The following is a 27308-nucleotide window of genomic DNA, read 5'->3' on the forward strand; positions in this document are numbered from 1 at the left end:
TTTCCCACCCATCTGGCACAGCTTTCTGGGCATACTCATGGAAACTTTTGTGAATCACAGAAAGTAGGAAAAGTAGGTGTGGGCAGAGATCTCCGCCTGTACTTTTCCTACTTTCTTTCTGAATCCAGCCTTAGCTCTTCACTAGGCATATATTCAGAATAATAACAGGTAATTGTACTCTGTTATCTTAGTTGATCTCATGAATTTTGATTTTTAAAGTCACAGTAAATTTGCTGATAATGAGATACATAAATGTAAGAGTGCTTTTGCAGTTTAATTAAACACTGATAAGTATGTCTAGAAGTATCTGTTTATTGTTACCTGATGTCCTCCTTTTAGGTTTTTAGTTCTAAATGAATGTATGTAATTATGAGGACTTTAAAATGGATTGTATTGGGGCTTAGATACAATTCTGTTCAAAGCAACAACATTAAAAGGTTCCTTACCCAGAAATAGTCTGGTGGTTCCATTATCAGGAGAGTTGGGTTTTGTGCATTCTGTTTGGGAAAGGTGGGTTCAGTCTGTGCCTGATATGTATGACTGCTAGCCAGAATCAGACATTTTTGAAGGAGTACTGATGTAATGCTGTCAGTGCATAAAGATTTGTGTGCATCTGTACCTTGTATGTTGCAAAAATGAAAGAGGCACCATTTTTGATGGAGACGAGAGCTCTCATATAGACCAGCGCCATACTGGACTGGGGTGGACAGTTTCAAAAGGAAGGAATTCTTATAATCTCGTTTTGTGAACCATAAGACTATTGGTGTCTTGTACGGAAACTGATGTTGGATGCAATGTTGTGGTGCATGTCTCACTGTCATGTATATCGCAGAATTGATGGAGGTGCCATGTTTGATGTGTAGGTGGATTTCTTCATAGAGCATTAGAACGGTAACAGGGATTAGTAGCCAGAATGCCTGTCTCATGTTGGGTGAAGTAGGTGAAAAAAAAATTGTGAATAGTTGTTTCATGTTATGGATGCAATTCATATATCACAAAATCCTAGTCTGGGTGCATTCTTTTTTGTAATGAAACAATTAAAGGAAGAGCAAAAGCCATTTTTTAAACGTTGTACTTGGTACATGTAGTACTTTCTTGCAATTATTGATTAACCATATGGTGAATGAAGTAAAACAGTCGTCAAGAAAAAGACATTGCATTGAGAAGTCGTTATTTGCAGGTGTATGTTAGGGCGTATTTTTTTATCAAGTCCTTTCAGAAGTGAAAGCATTTTCATACAGTGTGCATAGCTAGTTCAGCACTCTGTTGCTTTCTAGCCAAGGTAATGTTCTAAATATACTTATAAATACATACAGTAAAATATGTGAGGGGAGATACAAAGGAGAATGAATGGGCTTCACAGGTACTACCTGCAATGGATACATTTGATGGATGATGGAAAAAATCTCCAGTGATTGTAATATTGGTTCCTCCTCCAAGACTGCCATTGACTGGAACTACAGACAGTATATCTAGAAGAAAGGAGGCATGTTCATGAAATGCATCAAAGGCACTAGTCTTCATTCAATGACAATTTCACAGAAAAAAAGTAAAAACGAGTATAAATCGGGGGTTCAAAGGTACAAATGATTTAATTTCAGAAATAAAGTACAGTAGAAGATGATATATAACTGGATGCCATAGGAATGTTCAGTCTTGATGGAAACATACTGAAAACCACTTTGCAAAGAAACGTTTTTTTTAATGAAAAAAAATGCCATTCAAAAGCACTTGCCCCCAAAGATGTACAAACTGGAAGTAGAATTACAACACACAGTGAGAAGTCAGTTTGACTGGGAGTTGTATATGTGAAGGATGGAGTAATAAAATGCCCTTCGGGAACTCTCTGTGTTACATTAGAGTTGGGGCTAGTCATTCATGAGAAACTGAACACAAAGGGACTGCATTAGAGAGATCTAAAATGACCTGACATGGCTTTTAGCATCTCGGTGGCAGATGAAGACTGAGGCATACGACAACACCTAAATACAATATGCCCAAGACAGCTAGAAAGAGTCCACGTAGGACCATCTGACAAGTCCCTCCAGCAGAGTATCTAGAAAAAGCAGGAAAGATTTAGCAAAATAGTATAGCTGATGTTAGAAATGGGGTCTTTGGTTGACAGCCAGGTTACCCCCTGTTCAAGCAAGGACCCTCACTCTAGTCAGGGTAAAAGAGAATCACCCTCAGCTAACCCCTGCTTACCCCCTTGGTATCTTGGCAGAGCAGTAGGCTTAACTTCAGAGTGCTAGGTGTAAAGTATTTGTACCAACACACACAGTGACTTAATGAAAACACTACAAAATGACACAACACCAGTTCAGAAAAATAGGAAATATTTATCTAAACAAAACAAGACCAAAACGACAAAAATCCAACATACACAAGTCAAGTTATGAATTTTTAAGGATTAAACTAAAAAATAGTGCTTAGAAACAAAAATGCTTCGATGAGATGTTAACACGGCGTCGTGACGGAGTCGTTCCCAACAAGCCGACACCAGCGGTGCCGGACACGGAGTCGTGTAGACCCCCAAGTACAGTACCTCTGGTGAAGAGTGAAAACAAGCTGATGCGCGAAGTCGGGGATCGCGGCGTCTGAGCGAAACGTTGAATCCATGCACTTCGAGCGGCGTCGGTCACGACGTGGTGTGGCGACTTTCACGGAGTCGCGAACTTCAGCGAGGCTGCAGCGGCCCGGGCCTGCGAAGAGCGTCGCGTTCCAGCGAAGGTCACGGCGTCGGGGGCAGGCGGTGTCACCGGATTCAGCAGCGGCGTCGATCCGAAGTCGGCCGAAGTCGATTTCCTTGTATTTCCACCAGTTTTCCTTTCAAGGGCCCAGGGACTGGATAGGGCACCACTTGTCAGAGCAGGAGTCTCTCCAGAGACTCCAGGTGTTGGCAGAGAGAAGTCTTTGCTGTCCCTGAGACTTCAAACAACAGGATGCAAGCTCTAAATCAAGCCCTTGGAGATTTCTTCACAAGATGGAAGGCACACAAAGTCCAGTCTTTGCCCTCTTACTCTGGCAGAAGCAGCACTGCAGGACAGCTCCACAAAGCACAGTCACAGGCAGGGCAGCCCTTCTTCCTCAGCTGTTCAGCTCTTCTCCAGTTAGAGGTTCCTCTTGGTTCCAGAAGTGTTTATAAAGTCTGTAGATTTGGGTGCCCTTCTTATACCCATTTTAGTCTTTGAAGTCACCTTTCTTCAAAGGGGACTCACACCAACTTGTGAAATCCTGCCTTGCCCAGGCAAGGCCTCAGACACACACCAGGGGGTTGGAGTCTGCATTGTCAGAGGCAGGCACAGCCCTTTCAGATGAGAGTGACCACTCCACCCCTCCCTCCTAGCAGAGATGGCTAATTAGGAAATGCAGGCTACACCCCAGCTCCCTTTGTGTCACTGTCTAGTGTGAGGTGAAAAACAACCCAACTGTCAACTGACCCAGACAGGGAATCCACAAACAAGCAGAGTCACAGAAATGGTATAAGCAAAAAAATGCTCTCTTTCTAAAAGTGGCATTTTCAAATGCACAATCTTAAAATCAACTTTACTAAAAGATGTATTTTTAAATTGTGAGTTCAGGGACCCCAAACTCCACATGTCCATCTACTCTCTAGGGGAATCTGCACTTTAATCATATTTAAAGGTAGCCCCCATATTATCCTATGAGAGAGACAGGCCTTGCAATAGTGAAAAATGAAATTGGCAGTATTTCACTGTCAGGACATACAAACCACATTACTATATGTCCTACCTTATCCATACACTGCACCCTGCCCTTGGGGCTACCTAGGGCCTACTGTAGGGGTGCTTTACATGTAAAAAAAGGGAAGGTTTAGGCCTGGCAAGTGGGTACACTTGCCAAGTCGAATTTACAGTGTAAAAATACACACACAGACACTGTAGTGGCAGGTCTGAGACATGATTACAGGGTTACTTGTGTGGGTGGCACAACCAGTGCTGCAGGCCCACGAGTAACATTGGATTTACAGGCCCGGGGCACCTCTAGTGCACTTTACTAGGGACTTAACAGTAAACCAAATATGCCAATCATGGAGAACCAATTACATACACATTTTAATTTAAACAGGAGCACTTGCACTTTAGCACTGGTTAGCAGTGGTAAAGTGCCCAGAGTAATAAAAACAGCAAAATCAGAGTCCAGCACACATCAATAACCTAGGGAACAGAGGCAAAAAGTTAAGGGAGACCACGCCAAGGATGAAAAGTCTAACAGTTGAGAAATAAACATGGTAGTAAAACATAATGCTTAAAGGATGTGGTAGAGTGTAAATACTATTTGGTGCTAATGACATAAACGATGTTTCAGAAAGAGGATTTAAGGTTGGGCTTGCAAATGTAATGGATGCAGGGGAAGTAGCTGGTATAACAAAGGTTCCAAAGAAATAAATCTTTTTAAAGAAACAACACTGTACTGGAAAATTAAGGACAGGCGAAAGGCCAAGGGTGACACTGTCACAGAGAAAAGGTAAAGCTTACGGATAGTGAACAAAAAAGGAAATTAAGCAAATATGTATTCGTAATAGAAACAACGATGTATGTCTACACCTGAATGACATGCACTAAAGGCTATGTACATGGAGACGTTTGTCTCAAGAAATTGACAGATGACAACAAGCAATGCAGACTATTCATCAAACAATAGAACCAGCTAGGTCTCTTTCAGACACTGATGGAAATTAAAGAGCTCATGTTGCATCCTAATCACCCTTGTGTAAAATCTTTAACCACTCTCAACAGGTGTGGGTAGGTCATGAGGAATGGAGAACGATAAAGCTGGTACCACTGAAACGAATCTGTCATGGGCACTACAGCTTCACAGGTTGCAGGTCAAGCCAGATGTATGTATGTTATCTGGGAGCATGAAAAAGAGGAATAGGTCTGGCATCTTTGAATCTAATCTAGGTCGATGAGACTGTTTTGCAGAGATGGTTTACAGGAAACGATGATTTTGCAAGGCTACAGAGACAGTAAAGGTTACTAGGCCTGGGATAAGCAACTGGCGATTTTACCTTTGCCCTACTGGAGAACAGTGAAGAAATCTGTAATTTTTATAGTGAGCTGTTTTAGTCCCAATACTTTATAACACGTGTCAGAAACAGTTCAAATACTGGAAGAGAACCTAACCCTGTTTTCTGGCAGCAAAAAGATATGTAACAAACTTGCTACTGAAGGAAGGGGAAATGAGAACATATTTAGTCATACCCAGTGAGCAGTCAGAGATGCATCTTGTAAAAACACAAGGCAGCAAAGTGCCAAGTAATGCCTGCAGGGCAGAGCGCCAATAGACAGCGCTGAAAAATAAAATATACGTTAACATCTTATACGATATCCATTCTTTTTTAATGTAGTCAGGACGTTTAGGAGGCCAGTGAATTTGTAAATAATTATTTTAAGATTTTCAATGGCGATAGAAAAGAGTGGACGTAAGTAAAATATCGATTTAAGAAAACATAGCTGCTACTTCTGCATGGGACGACGAAAATCCAGGTCTACTTATTTTTTAACATTTATTCAATTTACCGAATGAATAGTATTCATTTAAAAAAAAAAGTAAATATTTTTTTACAAGCGTACACTACAAAATGAAAGAGTCTGTCTGGCAGCCAATTAGGCCCTTGGGAATTTTCCAATGGCTACATTCTAATAGGTTCGCCTGTACACTTCTTAATGGGGATGGATGAAAAAACATGCGCACAAATACAAAAATAGGCCAAAAGCTAAAGAATTATGGACCCGAGTCACAAACTGCTTTTGAATGTAAAGCTGTACTACAATTAGTGCTTAATTTGTAAATAAACAAGTGCTGAGGCCCAAGGTGCCGCTAGGGAGGGCTCTGTAGGTTGCACTACTGACTGGAACTTCCATCCCTGCCACATGCCAGTATAAACGGTCTCCTTTGGATTTGGTAAGATAATGTGATAACATTATGCCAGAACAGGCTCTAAATCCAAAATTGGTGGCGCTGGACTAGCTCATCCAACAACAGAAAGTCTGACTCTGCAACCCTAATGTAAACAACACAAATAAAAAGCTGTCCAGCCCCACTAGTGCTCTGCATAAGCTAGTGTTCTCTCTACCTCCTGGTCAGCTCTTCGTTCTGCTATATCAGGGCTTCTGGAAGCCACAGAAAAAGACTTATATGAATGATCCTGCTCTTGGTTGAGACAATCTTAAATTCAAATCCCCACAATAAGAGGGACTGGCAAATCAAGGTGATGCTAGTCATGTGTTCCTATGGGGTGGATTTTTGTTTCAGATGCTTAATTTGCATTGCATTTGGTTTACAAAGAGCCACATTTCAAATAGGCGATTTACAAAAATGGCTGAGGACCATATTATCTTATTCTGAGGGTAAAGTATTGCATAATTTATGAAAAAATAAATAAATGCATTCCAAGTAAATAATTGATCAGAACATATTGTAAACTAATTAAAGAATGATGTAGAAATATTCATTTAGAACCCCATTGCTGGCTATATTTTTTCACCAAAAATATAAACATTTCCAACTCTTTCCTCCTGAGTGAAGGTAAAACACAATGTTGCGTACACCTGCAATTTAAAAGGCTGTTATCGAGGAACACCGTTTCTCTAACATTTTACCAATAACTCAATTTTCATTTAGTTATATAGAAAGCCATGGCAGTCAGTGAAGGTGTTGATGTTGTGGACAGTAATAGGTATGCTTCTATATTTCGAATCAAAATAAGGCACCTCAGAAGTCAAAGCAGAGCCCGAAAGGATCACCCCAGTGCAATGTGGTGTTTTCTCAAGCCTGCCTTATTTATATATCCATGAATAATAGCTACACCTAACATATTGTTGGTACCCTCAATGTGTGTGATCTTCAGTGAAATCTGCTTTACTGCAGTCAACAATGGCCTTCGAAGAAAAGAACAGATGTTACTTACCATTGTTGTAGGTATAGAATGTACATCTTTATTTATCAGAGGCTTATTTATTAATGTGTACATTTTCTTACAAAGTGTGATTCTTCTATACCTATGGAGTGAATTTTAACTATTTCTTTGGACAGTCTGGATCAAAGGCTTTGATAAAACTAAAGGTAGGTTGAAGTTTGCCACACAGCCAATACCAGAAAAGCATAACATATCTCAGCAATAATCTTTTCTTGAAAAGACTCTTGACAATACAATTTAATTGCCAAGGAAACAATGGTCCAAAGAGATTCTGACTATGGCCCCGCAGTTGGTGTGTGTTTCTACAGATCCAAACTCATCATTTGTGTCGGATTCTAAAACTAAAAGCAACAAATCAGTATCTCACTGAAATGGTCAAATTATCTGTTAAAGTTAAAAAATAGGATATTCGTTTCTATAATTCCTTAATGATTTTACTCTTCTCAATTCCAGAACGGATTTTTGGTGAAATACAAAGGGGTTTTCAAAATATAAATCTCTTCTCCAGGAAGAACAAAACAAATCTCACAATACTAGTCCAATAATTAGACCATTTAGTGTCTTGAAATCATTCCAAATGCATAGAAAGATGTTGTAGGTGAAAATTCCGTAAAAGGTCTCTCTTTTAAGAGCAGTCATAGGTAGCTCACATCCCTGTCCTTGGCTGAATGAAGAATATGCTCTCCCTATTCAAGGGGGACTAGAGATTTTAGTGCCCTGACAATATAGATCATATACCCTATTCTATTTCTATTCTTATACACCCAGTATTCTATTAGCGAGCTACATGTTCACAAATTATCCACATTGGGACACTATCAAAATTAATATGGTGTGACAATGAAAGCCATGTGTGCACGAAACAAATTAAAACCAAATAGGGCAACACACTCATTTCAATTGCAACATATTGGACATTTGCATGCTATTAGGCCAAAAAATCTACTTACTCCATGTCTAAGATGCATGAATAACATACAAGATTTTTTTAATGGAAATGGACATAGTATACAGTCACTTCAAGTGACATTAAATCTAAATATAAGAAAGGGGGAGTAAAGTGTTAAGAGTAGAGGTTTTCCTTGTTTGAAATGTCCCTTTCTAGAACATCATGCGAACACTCATGTTTTATTAAGCCAACAAAACCTCATAAACTGTATTTTCCCTCAATATATGGGCCATCGTTTAGAGTATTGACTCATTATAGGAGAAGGCCAAAAAAATGTTTGCAAGGGTACATATAAGTTCAATAAATACACATTTAATAATAACAAATTGCAGAATGAGTAACTTCTAATAATAAACATTTATGTTTTAATAAATGCAACAGTGTATTTTTACGTGCTTTATTGTACAGTGCCAGCTAGACCCACCCGGATAACAGAGCATTTTACAATAAGCAACATATATATTCAGAACATAAAAAGGTGGGAAATAGCCAAAATTCAAGCTAACAGATATCTTTTTGCCTAAAACTCCCAAGTGTTTAGAAGACCATGGTAAGGATTCAGAAACGCAATTGTAAAATTGTCAAGTTTAATATACTCTGCAAATGGGAAAGACACTGAACCATGAACACTAAAAGTTAAGATGGTATCCTTAGCTTGATTGGTGGGTGCAGCACAATTACACCAAACAGAATCTGGTATGGACAACTGGCAGCATCAACTGAAGTGCTGGTATGCATCAACAATATAAAATAAAATCAAGTGACATGCTAGATTCTAGCACATTGTTTTGTCAAAGCACAAACTGCGGCTCTGTACGGGGCAGAAATGTAGGGAGTTGTGAATTTAACTGGTCTGACCTCAAAGGAAAATAGATTTGTTAAATCCCTATTTAGTCTGCCCCAAAGAATCCCCTTGATGTCCTCATTATTCGATACAGGCTTGAAAAGTGTCTGAGATCTAGCCATCTTGAGACCCTTGCTTTATTGGGTTAGATTGTGGGCTACTCCTGAGCTACACCACTATAGGTCTGCTCAAGTAGAAATTCTGAATACAGGTAAAGCACACAAGATTCCCTGGTTGCAACACATCAGATCTATTTTTTTTAATGGCCAAGGCAAACTTCAATGAAAGCACTACGGCCTCTCTAAAAAAGGCATTTTGGAACTGCACAATCAACTTTTATTATAACAATTCCAAAATAGGTGGAAATACACATGCTTTCTTGTCTAATAAACATGCCTTTTCCCTGGGACAGCATATGAATGCAATTACACCTTGGCAAGCCAGAACACTCTATATTAAACTTAGGCTTGGCACAATGTTGGTTAGTAAGTTCACTAGCAGTTGGAAGACCAACCCAACCAGATCTCTACACTGCACACCATGCAACAACATGGTTCAGGATGTAGAACACATTCTATTCTTCTGTCTTCTGTATATTAAACCTAGACGGGCAAGGATCAGGCCCCTTTGTCTGGCCTTAGGTGTGGGAAATACAGCTGCTCTTCAGTTTCTTTGGACAGATTCTAGTCCTATTATAGTTTTTACACTTAGGCCCTGATTGATACTTTTTTGTGCCGCATTTGCATCATTTTCTGATGCAAAAGTGGTGCAAACTTACAAAATATAATTGTATTTTGTAAGTTTGCACTGCTTTTGCGTACAAATGCAGCGAAAAAAAAGTATAAATCAGGGCTTTGTCACTATTTGTATGCAGTCTGTATTTTTAGAAAGAGATTGGACCTTCCATTATGACCATTGATCTATTTGTGCCTGAAATGAATTTCCTCAAAAATGCACAAATGATTTGATAATTTTAGAAAACCTTGGTTATTGTATTATTGTGATCTGTATGTATAATATGCACTTTATGGTGGGGGATACTAAAAGGATCATTAGGGATGATGTCCCCTTCATGGTTAAATTACACAAAAATGAATTGCTAACTTATTTTATTCTCTTGTTATTATTATACCTTTTTAGCCACCCGGAGGGCAGACTGTTATTGTTACCATTTTTAACTAATTTGTTTCTGTGCGGTAACCAAGAAATTTAAAGACAATGGCATTGTCAATGTGATTATATAAATAATTTGCACTTGTGGTATGTACTTGTATTAATTATCGGATTGTCTGCTATTGTTTTATCATGCATTAATATTTTTTTGTATGTTGATCGTCTTAATGTGAATGAATTGTCTTTTTTGAAGTTTTGTGGGGATAGTCCCCAAAATAAATGTATTTGCTCTCTACTCTCTCTAGCACATTGCTTTGTCTTTCAAAAATAAAAACAAATGTTGAAAAGCATCAATCTTGTTATTACATTTTCGATTTTCGTATTTTTTTGTTTGTGAATTAAATAAACTATTTCAGAATTTGTGCATGTTTGATGTATGCTTGTTTCTATATCCTTGTGTATTGTCAATTTCAAATTGTAGAAATTGCAAAAGCTTGGGTCCCTGTTTTCCAGTAGTGTTTAAGAGGTGGGTCAAGTTTCAAATGTTTAACAACCGCTTGGTTAGACATTGAGGGCCTTATTATGACCTTAAAGGAGGAGTTTCCTCCATCACAAATGAGTCCATCGTATTACGATCCTCATTGAATATATTTGGATCGTAATACGACGGATGGAATATCCGCCACGTTTGTGACGAAGGAAACCCCTCCGTCAAGTCGTAATAAGGCCCTAAGTCAGATAACAACAGTTAAAAAAGTACATCCAGTTAGATATAAATTAATCGTGATTTTAACCTCTAGTCACCTGTACCTAGTGTTTGGATATGAAAGGGTCAGTCTGCCAAGGTAGCCTTGTTGAAAGTGGCACATGAACATTAGGACTTTGAGTTAATTCCTGAGGGTAATGTTGGTTCCCTTATATTTAAGAGCTCTGAACTTAGGAAACAATAAAATTAAGTTATGAACCGAAGACAACATCAAGTTTCTTATACGTTAGTTTTCAGAAACAAACTACTGACGGTGGCTGGAGCAGATGTACAATACCTGGGTGGGTTTGATACAAGAACAATTCCTGTTTTGCACTGATCAACCAGGCATCTCTTGTCACTGCAGCTCTGCAACAAAAGAGGTTGGAAGAGTTACTGAAACTTCCCTTTGTGAAACACAGGTAAGATGGAATCATACACCAAATAAGTAAAAGGGGAAATCAAGGATTCATCAGATAGCTACAAGAATTGGAACGGAATTGTAAATCTTGTTTTCAATACACAATTTAGAGCCTGAAGAGGTGTATTAGAAAATGATTGTCATCTCAAGGATGTGGAACAGACTCCCTTGACCAGAGTAATGCTCCAGGGGACCAAGCTACCCCACTTTGAATGGGGCCCTTTCTCTAGTATAAACAGGATAATGGTATGACAGTTTCAAACAATGTACAGCAGTTGTTGTTTGGCTACAGACTGCTGTTTGGCATGTGCAAACACTGTGACATTCCCCCAGTGGCAATAAGAAACAAAGACACACACTCTAATTTTCAATGTTGCTGGTTTGGAAAGGCCCAGGCAAAAACTCATCCCAATGAGAGTGGAGAGGTAGGTAAGCAGGACAGGAGTGTGAATTGGCAGGGGAAATGAAAAGGTCAGAGAGAGAAAGAGAGATAAGGGCAGGTTGTAAAGAGACCAGTGAGAAAACTACATTCATGTGCACACATGTATGTGCACCAGTGAACAAGAGAAAGACCAAGAGAATTATGGCAGAGATAAGAGAGATTTTGAGGCCCTTAATGCACTGCTTATGACCTCAGATATTATCTGGATGACCGCAGTACTTATTAGTAATTTGAACAACATTTTATTTATTAAATGAGTGATATCGTCAATTATGTCAGTTAACATGTCATGGTTTTAGTAGTATGTGAGGTCATAAGCAGTGCATGATGAAGAACAAGTTATAGCTAATAGACGAAACAATAACTTGCGTATTCAGTGTTTTTTTATTTTTATGTTGGATCTTGTCTCAATTCAACATACAACTATAACGTCACTTTAACCTTGAGTAGCATGAGTAAACAGATGTGGAAAGGGGATGCTTATTCAGAAACCTCCCTTTTTAACTGCTTGTAACTCCTTTAAAATACACTCATTTTGAATCTCCTGGTTTCACACCTGCATTAACTTTTCAATGCTCATTTTCTTGAACCTGCTTATCAGGAAAGACCTTAAAAAAACAGAGGCCCTCATTACGAGTATGGATGTCAATGGACTGCAGTGCCTGTGGTGGCGGTCCGATTGCCGCAACCTTGGCAGTTCGACCGCCACATTACGATGCTGGCGGTCAAACCACCAGCACACCGCCGCCACCACCAAGATCATGGATCCCGACCGGTTGTTTTTTGTGCAAGTCATGATCAACTACAGCGGTGCCGAGTTCCACATCATCATGCTGATTACAACTTGTGTTTCGAGCGACCTTCCATGGCGGAAAGGCAGAGACAGGGCCAAAGGAGGGCCACTGCACTGTCCATGCCAATGGCATGGGAAGTGCAGGGTGCCCCCCGTCAGCACACTCGGAAGGGGCACTGTCTGCCATTGCAGACAGTGCCCCTTCCGAGTGTGCTGCTGGTGCACATAGTGTGGCTGCATTGGCCTCGGCTCTCCCTGAGAGTCGAAGACAATGGTGCTGCATTGTGTCCACTGGCCATCCCGGCGGGAAGTTCACAATACTGCGGTGAGGAGGCCGCCGGCTTCGTGACCGCCTCCCCACCGTCGTATTGGCGGTCTGTCGGTCTGACCACCAAACTCTTAATGAGGGCCAGAGTCTTTTCCAAAAAAATGGCATTCAGGAGTGCCTGACTTTTGTCTTAAATATAAAATGTTGGTGCTCTGCCTGTTCACTGTGTTCATTATTCCTGAGTGCTGATGCTGCTGTTGATTACTAGGGAGTTAACTGATAGACTGCTTCGAGTGTTGGAAGTACATATTTCACTCTGCATAATATTTAACTGACATGGATGCCAAAGATATTTGAGAATTTCTAGATAATGTGTCCTGGTTGTAGCTTTCTGAAGCACTAACTCTGATTTTAATGACAAAAGAAACCCCTAATTTCTTCAATTTCTGCACTATCCTCTGTACTAAGTGCTTTAAGTTCTGGAATAATGATAGCATCAGGATGGAGTTCAGGAGTGCCACACTTTTGTCATAAATACAGAATGTTAGCAGCATTCTAGTTGTTCATTATAAATACTATGGAGAAGCTGCAATAGAGCACTAGGGAATCAACTGACAGGCTGCTGCTCTTGGAAAAACAATTTACTCAGAATATCAAACTTTGTTTTCCCATGGCTAAGGAACTTATAGCTAGATGTACAAAGTTATTTTGCAGTCGCAAAGTGAGTAATTGGCCTTTGTGACCGCAAAATGGTCTTGTTGGATGTACTATTCCTATTTTGCGAGTGGGTATCCTGTTACTGACTCGCTAAACAGGGATTGAGACTCGCAAATAGGAAGGGGCGTTCTGAGGGCATCCCTTCCTAATTGCGACTTACAGACCCATGAATGATAGTTTTGTGACCGTGAATGCGGTTGAAAAACAATCAGATTTACCACCAATTTCAAATTGGTGGTAATCCATTTGCAAACAGAAAGGGGTCCTTAAGGACCCCTTCCCCTTTGTGAATGTGGGAGCTGACATTTTTATTTTTATTTTTTTCATGGTTCCTGTTTTCCTTTAAGGGAAATGAACTGCATTTAAAAGAAATTGCTTTATTGAAAAAGCAATCACAGATATAGTGGTCTAATGACCACAGCAGACCACCATCCCTGTGGTTGTTGCCATTCACAAATGGGATGAAATTTGTGACCCTCTTCATGAGTACTGATGAGGCAGTTCCCTTGCAACCCATTTGCAAATCGCAAACAGTGTGGTTGACACTGGTGTATATATTTTTTTTGCAACTCGCAGTTTGTGATTTGCAAAAAATTGCAAATTGCAAAAATTGTTTAAAGTAGGACTAGGAGAAATTTTAACTACACAGAGTAAACTTGGGCAACAAAATGTACGTGTAAGTATCACAATTACGCCATGTCACATAATAAAATCCCGTTTGGGGAAAAAATCATAATGCTAGACACATCAAAATAAATCAATTGCCAGAAACACGAACGGCATCTTTCCGCTTAATGCGGGGAAGGTCAACAAATATTTCAGTTTGATTTTTTCCCCGAATGGACCATTCAAGTAATTTTAAGTTTGAAAATACAGATCTGAACACAAGAGGCAGCTCTTTTCACATGAGCATCTGGAAAAATAACTCAAAAATACACTTTCGAGTTGAATTTTTACCCGAATGGACCATTCAGGTAATTTATTTAGACATGAACCATTTTGTTAACATGAAGAAAGTGCCATACACCTGAAAGGCTACTGCATACACAGTAGCAACTTCCTTTTCCTGTTCTGAAGACTTCTCCCTCAGTTTTGTTCAGCCCTTAGTTATTTCGGAATTGGGTTTTGAACGTAAAGCATCACTCTTTTTTTCGCAATCTCTTCTGCAATTATTGAAATTATTTATTCAATTTTTACAGACCCACCGTCTGCCAAAGGTTCCCTGTGGGCCTTTTCCATGCCATATGCAATGGTATATGACTTGAAGAGTCCCCATGTGTTGTAGGAAAAGCTATTTTTTGAATCTTGTATTTTTCCTGGCACTGACGTGCACTGTTTTTTAGGTGTATGTGCATATGTGTGCAAGCAAACTGTAGACACATAGCGCACATGGCAGCCAATTAATGAAGTTGGCTCACTGGCTGTTTCACACTATTCACTGCAGTGGGTGGAAGCAAAATATGACTAACTGTTGAGCAGACCAATGGGTTAAAAGAGCTGACCCAAAGGCCCATCTGTATTTGTGTTTTATTTTATTACTTATTTGTTTTTCATCACAAGAGGGTGGCGAAAGACCCAAATCAGTCTTTAGGCCATGTCTACTGATGTGTTTGAACAACACAGTGTGATAGTCCCTTACAAGTGATCATAAATCAAAACTGGTTAAAAATGGCAAGGAGTAAATTAAGCCAACAACATAGTTCAAATTCAATAAATGGTCCATATGGATAAATAACAGTGGGCATGTTCACTACTGTGTTCTAAATCTCTTTTTCGTGAATCTCTTTATCCTTTATCAATACTTTTTCTCTAGTTATAGACTAGACTTCAGTGACATTAGTTATTGTGATGTGATCAGGATCACTGTCATGTGGCATCGCTACCTGGGATTCAGGGTCAAAGGTCGTATGCGGTCTCTTCCTGTAATGTCCTTTAGGTCAAATGGTGTGTGATGTCACTTCTACTAGTCTTGGTATTTTGGTGAATCAGCTTTCATAAACTGTGAACTTCAAATCAGGGTCAAATACCAGTGAAAGGCCCATGGCTGGATAATGGAACTGCCATGGAACAGCCAATTTAGTATTATTGTAGCAGATTCTGGTATTGAGTTAGCAGGTTGCATATTCCAATTTTGGTAAGATAGTCAAGGGAGTTTATGCAAGCTGTAAAGATCTGTGTGAATCCTGCAAGAAGCAGCATTAATTAGTGTGGATTTTTTAAACGATCGAAGACGCACACCATTAGGATAGGTCTGCAAATTAGTTCTGCACTCCTAAAGGGGGAGATCTTAGGAAGTATGAATAAATACAGGGAGAGATCTTGGATCACTGCCGGCTTTCTCTCCATATAATAAAAGAAAAAATACAAATACTTCTGCCATGTATTTTTGTTGCGTCACAAAATGAGAAGGGCTGCCGAACATGGGGCCAGATGTAGGTAAGTTACAAATTGCGACTTGCAATTTGCGAGTCAAAGCGACTCGCAAATTGCAACTCGTAATTCGCGATGCAGAAAGGTGTCTCAGACACCTTCTGCGACTCGCTATGGGGTCGCAAAGACCCACCTTATGAATATTTATGAGGTGGGTCGCAGTTTGCGACCCCATAGCGAGTCGAGGCACTCACGGGGATGGTGGCCTGCTGGAGACAGCAGACCACCATGTCCGTGACTGCTTCTAAATAAAGCATTTTTTTTTTCTCTTTGCAGCCCGTTTTCCTTAAAGGACAACGAGCTGCAAATAGAAAAAATACCGAAACCTTTTTGTTTCGTTTTTTTTCAGAGTAGGCAGTGGTCCATAGGACCACTTCCTGTTCTGAAAAAATAATTTTATGAGCATTCACAAAGGGGAAGGGGTCCCATGGGGACCCCTTCCCATTTGCGAATGAGTTACCATCCACTTCAAGTGGATGGTAACTGCGAGTTGATTTGCGACCGCATTCGCGGTCACAAATTAACTCTACATCGCAGTGCGACTCGCAAATAAGAAGGGAACACCCCTTCCTATTTGCGAGTCGGAAACACATTTTGCGAGTCGTTACCGACTCGCAAAATGTGTTTCTGCATCGCGTAAGGGCTTTTGCACCTCGCAAACGCCGTTTTTCGCCATTTGCGAGGCGCAAAAGCCTTCCTACATCTGGCCCATGGTCACTTGCATCCAACTAAAAAAATATGCTTGTGTGTGTGAACGTGCAACTATGCAATATTATAGAACTAATGGACAAAAATCTTTCTATGTGGAAACTGCTTTATTATTGGAAAGGCTTGCCTTAAGCTACTCCTTTTGAGAAATTAAACACTCTTACTGAATGCAATCACGCTCTTTGAAGCCATTCCCTACTTGAGCAGAGGCCAATACTGGCCCCAGGGGCTTAAGGACCACTTCGAAGTGGAGGTGGAAGTGTGCCTTTGCCTGGATTACTAGTGACCCACACACAAGATTTTGGATCTCCAAAGCCTTTGCCTGGATTACTAGTGACCCACACACAAGATTTTGGATCTCCAAACCCACCTCCAAAGTCAAGGATACACCCTAAAGAAAGAAAGCCATCTCAGTCACTGGTCCGCCCTCTCGAAATCGAGTATTTAATATGACCATTGTTAGACTTGGCATCCTTGGCGTGGTCTCCCTTAACTTTTTGCCTCTGTTTCCCAAGTTGTTGATGTGTGCTAGACTCTGTTTTGCTGTTTATGATACTCTGGGCACTTTACCACTGCTAACCAGTGCTAAAGTGCAAGTGCTCCTATGTAAAATGTATGTGTAATTGGCTTTCCATGGTTGGCATATTTGATTTACTAGTAAGTCCCTAGTACAGTGCACTAGAGGAGACCAGGGCCTGTAATTTAAATGCTACTAGTAAGCCTGCAGCACTGGTTGTGCCATCCACATGAGTAGCCCTGTAAACATGGCTCAGACCTACCACTGCAGTGTCTGTATGTGCAGTTTTAAACTGCCAGTTCAACTTGCCAGGTCTAAACATTCCCTTTTTCTACATGTAAGGCACCCCTAAGGTACGGCCTAGATAGCCCCATGGGCAGGATTCAGTGTATGCTTAAGGTAGGACACATACTAGTGTGTTTTATGTGTCCTAAACAGTGAAATACGGCCAAATTCGTTTTTCACTGTTGCAAGGCCTATCTCTCTCATAGGTTAACATGGGGGCTGCCTTTAAATATTATTTAAGTACAATTCCCTTTGGGAGCAGATAGAAATATGGAGTTTAGGGTCTTTGAACTCACAATTTAAATATACATCTTTTGGTAAAGGTTGTTTTTAGATTGTGTGTTTGAAAATGCCACTTTTAGAAAGTAGGCATTTTCTTGCTTAAACCATTCTGTGACTCTGCCTGGTTGTGGATTCCCTGTCTGGGTCAGTTTGACAGTTGGGCTGTTTGAACCTCTCCTCTAGACAGTGACACAAAGGGAGCTGCATATCCTGATAAGCCATCTGGGCGGGAGGGGAAGGGAGGAGTGGTCACTTACACCTGAATGGGCTGTGCCTGCCCTCACACAATGCAGTCTCCAACCACCTGGTGTGTATCTGGGGCCTGGCCTGGTTAAGGCAGGATACTACAAACAAGAGAGACTTTCTTTTGAAGTTTGCCTACTTCAGAGGCAGAAAGGGGTAAGTAGTGGACCCAAACCCCCTGAAAATTAGATCACTTCTGGATTCAAGAGGAACCTCTGCCAAGGAGAATAGCTGAAGAGCTGAGGAGAAGTGCTGACCCTGCCTATGACTGTGCTTTGTTGGGCTATACTTCAGCTGATGCTTCTGCCTGTGAAAGGGGACAAAGACTGCACTTTGTTGTGCATTCCTACTTGAGAAGAATCTCCAAGGGTTTGAACTGAGCTGGCCTCCTGTTTTGAAGTCTCAGGGCCATTAAAGACTTCCTCTGCTAACAACTGGACTCTCTGCTGAGACTCCTGCCTAGTAGTGCCTTATCCAGTCCCTGGGCCCTTGAAAGGTGTAGTTGGCAGACAGGAGCTGAAAATCTACGCATAGAACGCTGTGCAGGAAAATTTATGACGCACCATCTGCAACACGGCTGATAAATGATGCACCACCGGCCTCATGGCTAAAATCGATGATCCAGCTGCATCGCAGCTGGGAGATCGATGCATCGCGGCTGGAGAACCGAGGCGCAACACCCACTTGCGGCTGCTGATAACGACACAAACCCCACGCAGGGCGGTTTTCTAACACCATGTGTCAGGATTTTCCATGCATTGTCCCTGGGCATCAAAGTGAACCCGACTCTGCGAGGATCCGAGGTGCCCTGTCCAGAAATCAACACATTGCGCTCTTGCGAGGGAGAAAAACTACGCATCGCCGACCCGACCGGCGAAGAAACAATGCACGGCCTCCCTTGCAGGGAAAGAATCGAAGCATTGCTGCCTTTTTCCGATGCACGCTTGCCCATGCGGCTTTATTTTTTACGCTAACGAGGTACTTTGTGTTACAGCAGCATTCTCACTGTATTCTAACGATTAAGACTTTTATTCTTTTGAAAATTCATATTTTAACTAATGTTTGTTGGATTTTTGCTGTTTTGGTCTTGTTTGATTTAGATAAACATTACCTATTTTTCTAAACTGGTGTGGTGTCCATTTTGTAGTGTTTTTGTGTGTTGGTACAAATACTTCACACATTGCTTCTGAAATTAAGCCTTCCTGCTTGTGCCAAGCTACCAAGGTGGTGAGGGGGGTTAAGTGAGCGTGATTCTCCTTTACCCTGACTAGAGTGAGGGTCCTTGCTTGGACAGGGAGTAAGCTGACGGCCAACCAAAGACCCCATTTCTAACATTGGTATCAGTGGTGAGGAATGGGCTTGTATTTGTACCTGACATACAGTGATTAAGTGTACACTACTTTTTCCAGTGCAGACCATTACGTGACCACATACATCTTGTTTTTGCTTTTTCTCTTTTTAGGGTTTTTCCGTAATTCCATATTTTTGGTGATCTTTTATTGATTCTTGGACTTTTCATTCAGAACTCTTTTTCTGCTTTGGAACTTTGCACTTTTGATCTGCCATCATGTCGCAATTTGGAAATGCACCAGCTGGAGCTGTTTTTGAATTCGGGAAACTGGAAAGTTACACAGTTGCTCACTTGAAACAGTTCTGTAAGGATCTTGCCTGTCCCATTAGGAGCTCCACCAGAATGTGGGAGCTGCAAAAGGCACTGAGGGCCTGGGTGACAGCCAAGTAAGCTGGGGGGCACACAGAACAGGAGGATGAGGATGAGGAGGTGCAGATTATACACAATGGTGTAGGGGGTGGACCTGTTATGCCTGGGGGAGGGTCTCCAGGGCAGGTAGCAGTGTGTCATCCAAGGGTCTGACTCCTGGAGAGTTGCAGGACAGACAGGCAGAGAGGGCTCACCAGTTGGAGCTGGAGAAAATGAGGATGGCCATAGAAGAGAAGAAGATTCTACTGGCTCATGACCTCACCTTGAGGGAGCTAGATCAGAGGAGTCAGTCCAGTATGGATGTTGGCAGCAGAACCAGAGTGCAGCCTAAGAGGAGGGTGCACATTCCTAAAGACCTAGTGAAGGATTACAAGAGGTAGGATGACATATTCTTGTGGTTTAAGGGCTATAAGTCTGCTCTTCACATGAATCTGGTCGCTGAGGCACATTGGAGGGGGGGCGGGACTGTGGAAGTACTTTGCGGTACAGGGGAGGGATACTCTGACATTCTTAGGGGATCCTGTGGGGCTCATTAACTCTATCATGAAGGACACCCTACTCACAAGGTATGGCCTCACCCCTGAGCAGGACAAAGACAAGTTGAGGTCCTAAAAGAAGAAGGAATCCCAAACATGGTTGGAATGTGTTGATTATTTGTGCAGATCACTGGATGGTTGGGTGAAGGTCAGTAAGGTAACAACCTTTGAGGGGCTGTACAATTTGATTGCTTGGGAGCATTTGTATAATCTGTGTTTTCCAGAGCTGCGCCAGCACCTAATTGACAGCAAGCTGACTGACCCCAGGAAGCCTGTGCAGGAAGCAGACCGTTGAGCACCAGGGTCCAGAAGAGGGTGGGCAGGATCCCTCTCAGAAGAAAGGGTAGGGGGTAAGGGTAAACAGGGGGAGTTCTCTAAAGGGCCCCAACCTAGTTCCGAGGGTAAGGATTCCCAGCACCCCAGTGAGAAATAACTGTGGTTCTCCAAAGGGAAACCTGTAAAGGGGGGTCCCCGCAAGTATTATGCATGTGACCAGGTGGGTCATGAGCGGATCCCAATTTTCCCACGGGTACACCTGCACCCACTGGTGCTCAGTGACAGGGTTTTGCCAGTGTAGCGCTTGGGGAGGAGTTGGTTCCAGGTGGGTGGGAGCCAGTTGAGATGACCTTTGTCTCACTAGGGGACAGTGAGATGATCTAGAGAACCCTAGTGCCTGAGAACACAAAAGATGCAGGCAGTGGGTGACCATTAACAGACAGAGGGTGGAGGCTCTGAGAGACACAGGAGCCAATGTGACTTCAGTTAGGAGTCACCTGGTGTCTGAAGAGCAGATAGATCCCTGTGTACTTCACCAAGTAGTTGCAGTGGACAACTCAGAGTGCCTGTGCAGAGTGGCGCAGGTTCCCTTTGAATGGGATGGGGGTCTCAGGTTCCTTGAAAGTAGCTGTGAGTCCAACCATGCCTGTGGATTGTTTGCTTGGCAATGACCTGGAGGATTCCCCTTGGAAGGAGGTGGAACACAGGTCACAATTGGAGATGTTGGGTCTGCCTGGGTGGGTATGCATACCTACCCGGTCAATGGCAGCCCGCCAGGGCGGTCAGAAGCCCCTGGAGCCTGAAACAGTGGCCTAGGGATCTGCCAGTAAGAGGAAGGGCAAGGGTCGTAGGAAACCGGCCACATAAGTTCCCACGGTTCGGGAGGAGGCTGAGCCTGAGGGTGACACCCCGGAGCCTACAAGGGAACAGATGGCTGAGCTGGTGGAGGTCCCTGAGCTGTCACAGTGGCAGCAGGGAGTGGGGCCTACCAGGGAGTTGTTCTGTGAGGCACAGAGTGTATGTCCTACTCTGGAAGGTCTGCGGCAGCAGGCTGCAGACCAGGCGGCTGGCAAGGAGCCAGGATCTAACCTGATTTATTGGGAGCACGGCCTCCTGTATAGTGAGCCTAAGAATGCTGAGTCTTGATCAGAACCCAGAAGGCATTCCGCTGAGGTCAATCACCTCCCCTGTGGTGGGACATGCATTGATGGGGGTTTTCACCCACATGGGGTTCCCCAAGGAAGAGTTATCTGATAGGGTACCAATTTAATATCTACGTATATGAAGTCTCTGTGGCAGGAGTGTGGGGTGACATATAAGTTCACCACTCCTTACCACCCCCAAAGCAATGGTCTGGTTGAAAGGTTCAGCCGCACCTTGAAAGGCATGATCATGGGCCTGTCAGAGCCCTTGAGGTGTAAGTGGGACATCCTCTTGCCATGCCTTCTGTTCCCATACAGGGTGGTGCCTCAAAAAGGGCTTTGATTCAGTCCTTTTGAGTTATTGTATGGCCACCCTGTCAGGGGACCTTTGAGTCTGGTGAAGGAGGGCTTAGAGAAAGCCCCCAGTAAACCTCCCCGGGATGTATTCAGCTAATTGCTGGCGCTTAAAAAAACAGACTGCCCGCTTCAGAGCTCTTGCACAAGAGAACCTAGAAGCAAGCCAGGAAGACATGAAACGGTGGTATGACCAGAATGCCACTCTAGTCGAGTTTGAACCTGGACAAAAAGTGTAGGTGATGGCACCAGTGGAGCCTAGGGCACTTTCGGACAAGTGGACTGGGCCATTTGAGGTAGCGGAGCACTAGAGTGAAGTCACTTACCTGGTGGACTTGCGGACTCCCAGGAACCCCTTGACGGTCCAACATGTGGACCGCATCAACCCACACTTTGAGCGGATTGAATTGTCTATGCTCCTAGCAACAGATGACGGGGAAGAGAAAGACAGTGAGCCTCTTCCTGACCTCCTGTCTGCTGGACTGAAGGATGAGTCTGTGGAGGGAGTGAACCTCTCCCCCCCCGACCTCAGAACAACAAGGGGATTGCCATCAGGTATTGGGTCAGTTCGTCACCCTGTTCTCCTTGATCCCAGGGGTCACACACTTGTGTGCACATGATGTGGACACTGGGGACGGTCCACCCATTAAACAGAAGGTTTACAGAGTGACCGATAAGGTGTGGGCTAGCATAAAAGAAGAGGTATCAAAGATGTTAACCCTAAGGGTAATTGAGTTCTCTAGTAGTCCTTGGGCCAGCCCTGTGGACTTGGTTCCAAAGGCTGCTGCTCCTGGTGCCACAGCAGAACTCCGGTTCTGTGTGGATTACCGGGGTCTCAATGCGGTCACTAAGACTGATGTGCACCCAATCCCCCGAGCTGATGAGCTCATTGATTGGTTGGGAGCTGCCAAACACCTTAGCACATTTGACTTGATGTCTGGGTATTGGCAGATTGCCTTAACTGAGGGGGCCAAGGAGAGGTCAGCATTTTCTACCCCAGATGGGCACTACCAGTTTAACGTAATGCCCTTTGGGATGAAGAATGCCCCTGCCACCTTTCAGAGTTTGGTCAACCAGGTATTGGCTGGACTGGATGATTTCAGTGCAGCCTACCTGGAGGACATTGCTTTGTTCAGTTCCACTTGGGAGGAACACCTGCAGCATCTCTGTAAGTGTTGCATTAGGCAGGCCTCACTATTAAAGTGAGCAAGTGCCAAATAGGGCAGGGTTCAGTGGTGTATTTGGGACACCAGGCAGGGAGTAGCGAGGTGGCACCCCTACAGCCAAAACGTGATACCATTCTGGCTTGGGAGCATTCCAAGACCCAGACTGAGGTGAGGGCCTTCTTGGGCCTCACTGATTATTACATATGTTTTGTCAAGGGGTATGGCACCATTGTTGCCCCCTTGAATGAGTTGATTTATAAGAAGCAACCAAAGAAGGTGATCTGTACAGAGTCTTGCCAGACCGCTTTTGATGCCCTGAAGCACCTGCGTTTGTTGTGCAACCGGATGCCTCAGAGCATGGTATAGGAGCAGTGTTATTACAGCTAAATGAAGAGGGCCTAGATCAACCGGTTACTTCCCAGGGAATGTAGGTGGAGTGCAATAGAGCGTGAAGCTTTTGCTGTGGTCTGGGCACTGAAGAAGCTAAGATCCTACTTGTTTGAGACTCACTTCCAGGTTCCGACCAACCACAGGCCCCTCAGATGGTTATTGCAGATGAGGGGTGAGAATCCAAAACTGTTGAGGTGGTCCATTTCCCTACAGGGAACTTTACGGTAGAGCACCACCCTGGTACAGAACACACCAATGCTGATGGTCTGTCCAGATTCTTCCGCCTTAGTGCAGAGAACTCCCATGAGGGTGGGAAGCTGCTCCCCACTTTCAGCTGGGGGGGGATGTGTTAGACTTGGCATCCTTGGAGTGGTCTCCCCTAACTTTTTTCCTCTGTTTCCCAGGTTGTTGATGTGAGCTGGACTATGTTTTGCTGTTTTTGATACTCTGGGCCCTTTACCACTGCTAACCAGTGCTAAAGTGCAAGTGCTCCTATGTAAAATGTATGTGTAATTGGCTTTCCATGGTTGGCATATTTGATTTACTAGTAAGTCCCTAGTTTGGTGCAGTAGAGGGGCTCAGGGCCTGTAAATCAAATGCTACTAGTGGGCCTTCAGCCCTGCTTGTGCCACCCACATTAGTAGCCCTGTTAAGATGGCTCAGACCTACCACTACAGTGTCTGTGAGTGCAGTTTTAAACAGCCGATTCAAATCAATGCATCGCTGCCTTTTTCCGACACACGGTCGATCTGTGCGGCTTTATTTTTTACGCTAACCAGGTACTTCGTGTAACAACACCATTCTCACTGTTTTCTAAGGATTAAGGCCCTCATTATGACATTGGCGGTAAATGCCGTATACAGCCGCGGTGATGGCCGCCAACATACCTGCGCTTGCGAATATTCATTTGCCATATTATGAAACACACACACCAAGCAGACAGAATACTGCCACATACACAAATCCGGCAGCCCAAAGGTCAGTGCTAAATTGGTGGCACGAACACCCATACCATTCCCACCACATTATGATCCACAAATCACAACGGCAGACATTCAATGGCGGTAAACCATTCGCGGTACACACCGGCGCACTCAGAATGGCCACCCAAATACAAAACAACACAACAGTGGCCAGTACCGGAAACACACACCTGACACTCATACACACACCACACCCACACACCAACAGCACTATAAAACACACAACCACATTACACACCACCCTTTACGAATACCAAAAAGTGCCACAAGACTAACACGAAGACCACTGAGACAACTACACTCACACACCACAAACACCCATCCATGCGTCACGCACCCCACATCCCACACCCCACCACATCACTTAACACCCTCTGCACAACACACACCACACAACACCCATGTGCCCACTAAGGCACCCCCGTTTCACTGATGAGGAGTTGCGGGTCATGTTCGAGGAAATAGTCAGGAAAGAGCCACAGCTGTTTGGAGCACAGGTACAGCAAATATCCATTGCCAGGAAGATGGAGCTATGGCGGAGAATCGTGGACAGGGTGAACAACATGGGACAGCATCCAAGAACAAGGGGCCAACATGAGGAAGAGGTGGAACGACATATGGGGGTAGGTACGTTCTGTGGCACCAAGGCACCAGCTTACCATCCAGAAGACTGGCGGTGGGCCCCCACTTCCTCCCCCACAGCTCACAGCATGGGTGCAGAAAATCTTGGCAATACTGCATTCTGAGGGACTCACTGGATATGCTGGAGGACTGGACACTGGTGAGTAGACATTTACTACTTATCACCCCCCCATACCTGCATGCCATCACACCCCCTCACCCTCACTTCCATCACTCCACTCCATCCCACACACTGCACCTACACATCTGACTAACCCCAATGCCAAGCCCTGCATGCTATAACAATGCATGGACAACCCTCCCAGCCCTGCATGGACACCAGTCACCAAAGAATGCACATCACGGAGAACTAACAATCCCACAATACATCACCATACACAAACAAAGGTGGCAGGGCAACAGCAAAGATAGTGGGGAAGCCAGGGATGTACAATATGTCACAGACATGAAGTATAATAAATCACTTACATCCCAATCTCAGTGGCAAGGAGGTGCCACAACTAAGCAGTCCCCCAACAGAAGATGCCCCCAGTGATGACAGTAACTCTGGACTTCAGGATCTTGATGAACTACCTGGCTCATCAGGGACCACTGGTCAGTGGGCCACCCCAGCCCACACACAGTCCACCACAGAGCCTCCTCCAGCAGTATCCAACACCACAGCACCCACCCAACGTCCCCACACCTCTGTCCCCAGGACACATCAATCAGCAGTGTGCCCACCTGTACAGGGACCCCAGTTCACACCTCACACCCAAGACAATCAGGGACCTGGGGTCAGTGGGCACACCATTCAGGGGACAGAGGCACAGGGGAACAGAGACACTGGGGAAGGACAGGCCCAGGGAACTGACTCTCCAGGAGGCACTCACTAATGTCCTGGGGGCTTACCAACAATCCCAGGACAATATGGGCCAGATCCTTACCAACATGCGGGAGAACAAGCAACTGCAGGAGGTACACCATCAGGAGATATGGGACGATTTGCAGACCCTCAAAACCACCATGGTCTTCATAGCGGATATGGCCAACATCATGAGGGTGATGGACAGCACACCAGCGGGCCCCTATCACTAGCCAGTCCACTGACCCGCCCACTACTTCCGCTGCAGCTGGTGGGCAGGAGGCCCTGCCACAGGACCCAAAGGCCACCAACAACCCTCCTCCTGCAGAAGGTCAACCAACCTGCAAACATTCCCTACGACCAAGACAGAAGCCAGAGACACCTGTCAAGACCAAGACCACCGCCAGGAAATGAGACCCTCCTGAATGTCCCCCTTGTACCCCACCTTGTCCACTTTGAACTGCCTTTGCTCCCCTTCCAATGGCCCCTTGGACACTGGACCTGTTCTACAAAAAGACTGGAACAATACCTTGGACTTTCCTCAACCATCACCCCACTCCATTGAACTTTTCCCTCAATACTTTGCACTACAATAAACACCCTTGAACACAACCTAGGTGAAAGTGTTTTTAAGGTATGAAAATGTGCGTATATGGAAACAGTCACATCATGTGCAAATGATCTGAACACTGTGATAGCATACATTTTATGACCTATATCTGTCTGTAGCCATCACATCAGTACACTGTTGTCATACCACCAACATCTGCAAAATGAGAAGCCATAGGGGACAATAAATAGAGATGCAAAGGAAGTGATAGCCATCCTGCTACAGCCACAGAGAAAACATCATTAATCAGAGGAATGGTCAGTTCCACTGTCTCACCTGTGTGTCATTGGAAGTACTGAAGTATAACTGATGTTCTGTTGTCCACATCCTCATCCTCTGCTTCCTCATCCTCACTATTCTCAGGGTCCACTGCTGCCACAGGGGCATTTCCAGTCTCCTCCTCCTGCAGATAAGGCACATGTTGTCTGAGGGCCAGTTTGTGCAACATGCAGCATGCCACTACTATCTGGCAGACCTTCTCGGGTGAGTAGCACAGGGATCCATCTGTCAGGTGGAGGCATCTGAACCTGGCCTTCAGGAGGCTGAAGGTCCTTTCAATAATTCTCCTGGTTCACCCATGTGCATCATTATAACGATTCTCAGCCACTGTCCTGGCATTTCTCACAGGGTCAGGAGCCGCAATAGGTTTGGGGATGCAGAGTCACCTGCAGGTTTTGAGGGACAAATGTTAGCGTTACACAATGGTATAGGGGTAACACTAGAAGGCATACACTGACATACATTGGGTGGGGAGTCAGGCTCACCAATTAGCCACACCCTGTGCCTCTGCAGTTGTGCCATCACATTTCGGATGCTGCTATTCCTCAGGACGAAGGCGTCATGCACCAACCCAGAATACTTGGCAGTGACGTGGGAGATGTACTGGTCAGCCAGGCACACCATTTGCACACTGAGTGAGTGGAAACTCTTCCGATTCCTGAACAC

General features: G+C 43.8%; 1 protein-coding gene across 1 annotated transcript in view; it reads right to left on the reverse strand.

Moving 5' to 3' along the window:
- Positions 1-27308, reverse strand: part of PKHD1 (PKHD1 ciliary IPT domain containing fibrocystin/polyductin) — a 1684711-nt gene that overhangs the window by 1450925 nt on the left and 206478 nt on the right. Inside the window, exons 11-12 of the mRNA XM_069236642.1 lie at positions 10893-10963; positions 1371-1472 (exon numbers count right to left, since the gene is read on the reverse strand). Coding sequence (XP_069092743.1) covers positions 1371-1472; positions 10893-10963 — 173 coding nt within the window. The remainder of the gene's footprint in view (positions 1-1370; positions 1473-10892; positions 10964-27308) is intronic.

Source organism: Pleurodeles waltl, chromosome 5 (assembly GCF_031143425.1).
Source record: "Pleurodeles waltl isolate 20211129_DDA chromosome 5, aPleWal1.hap1.20221129, whole genome shotgun sequence".
In the NCBI taxonomy this organism is placed as follows: Eukaryota; Metazoa; Chordata; class Amphibia; order Caudata; family Salamandridae; genus Pleurodeles; species Pleurodeles waltl.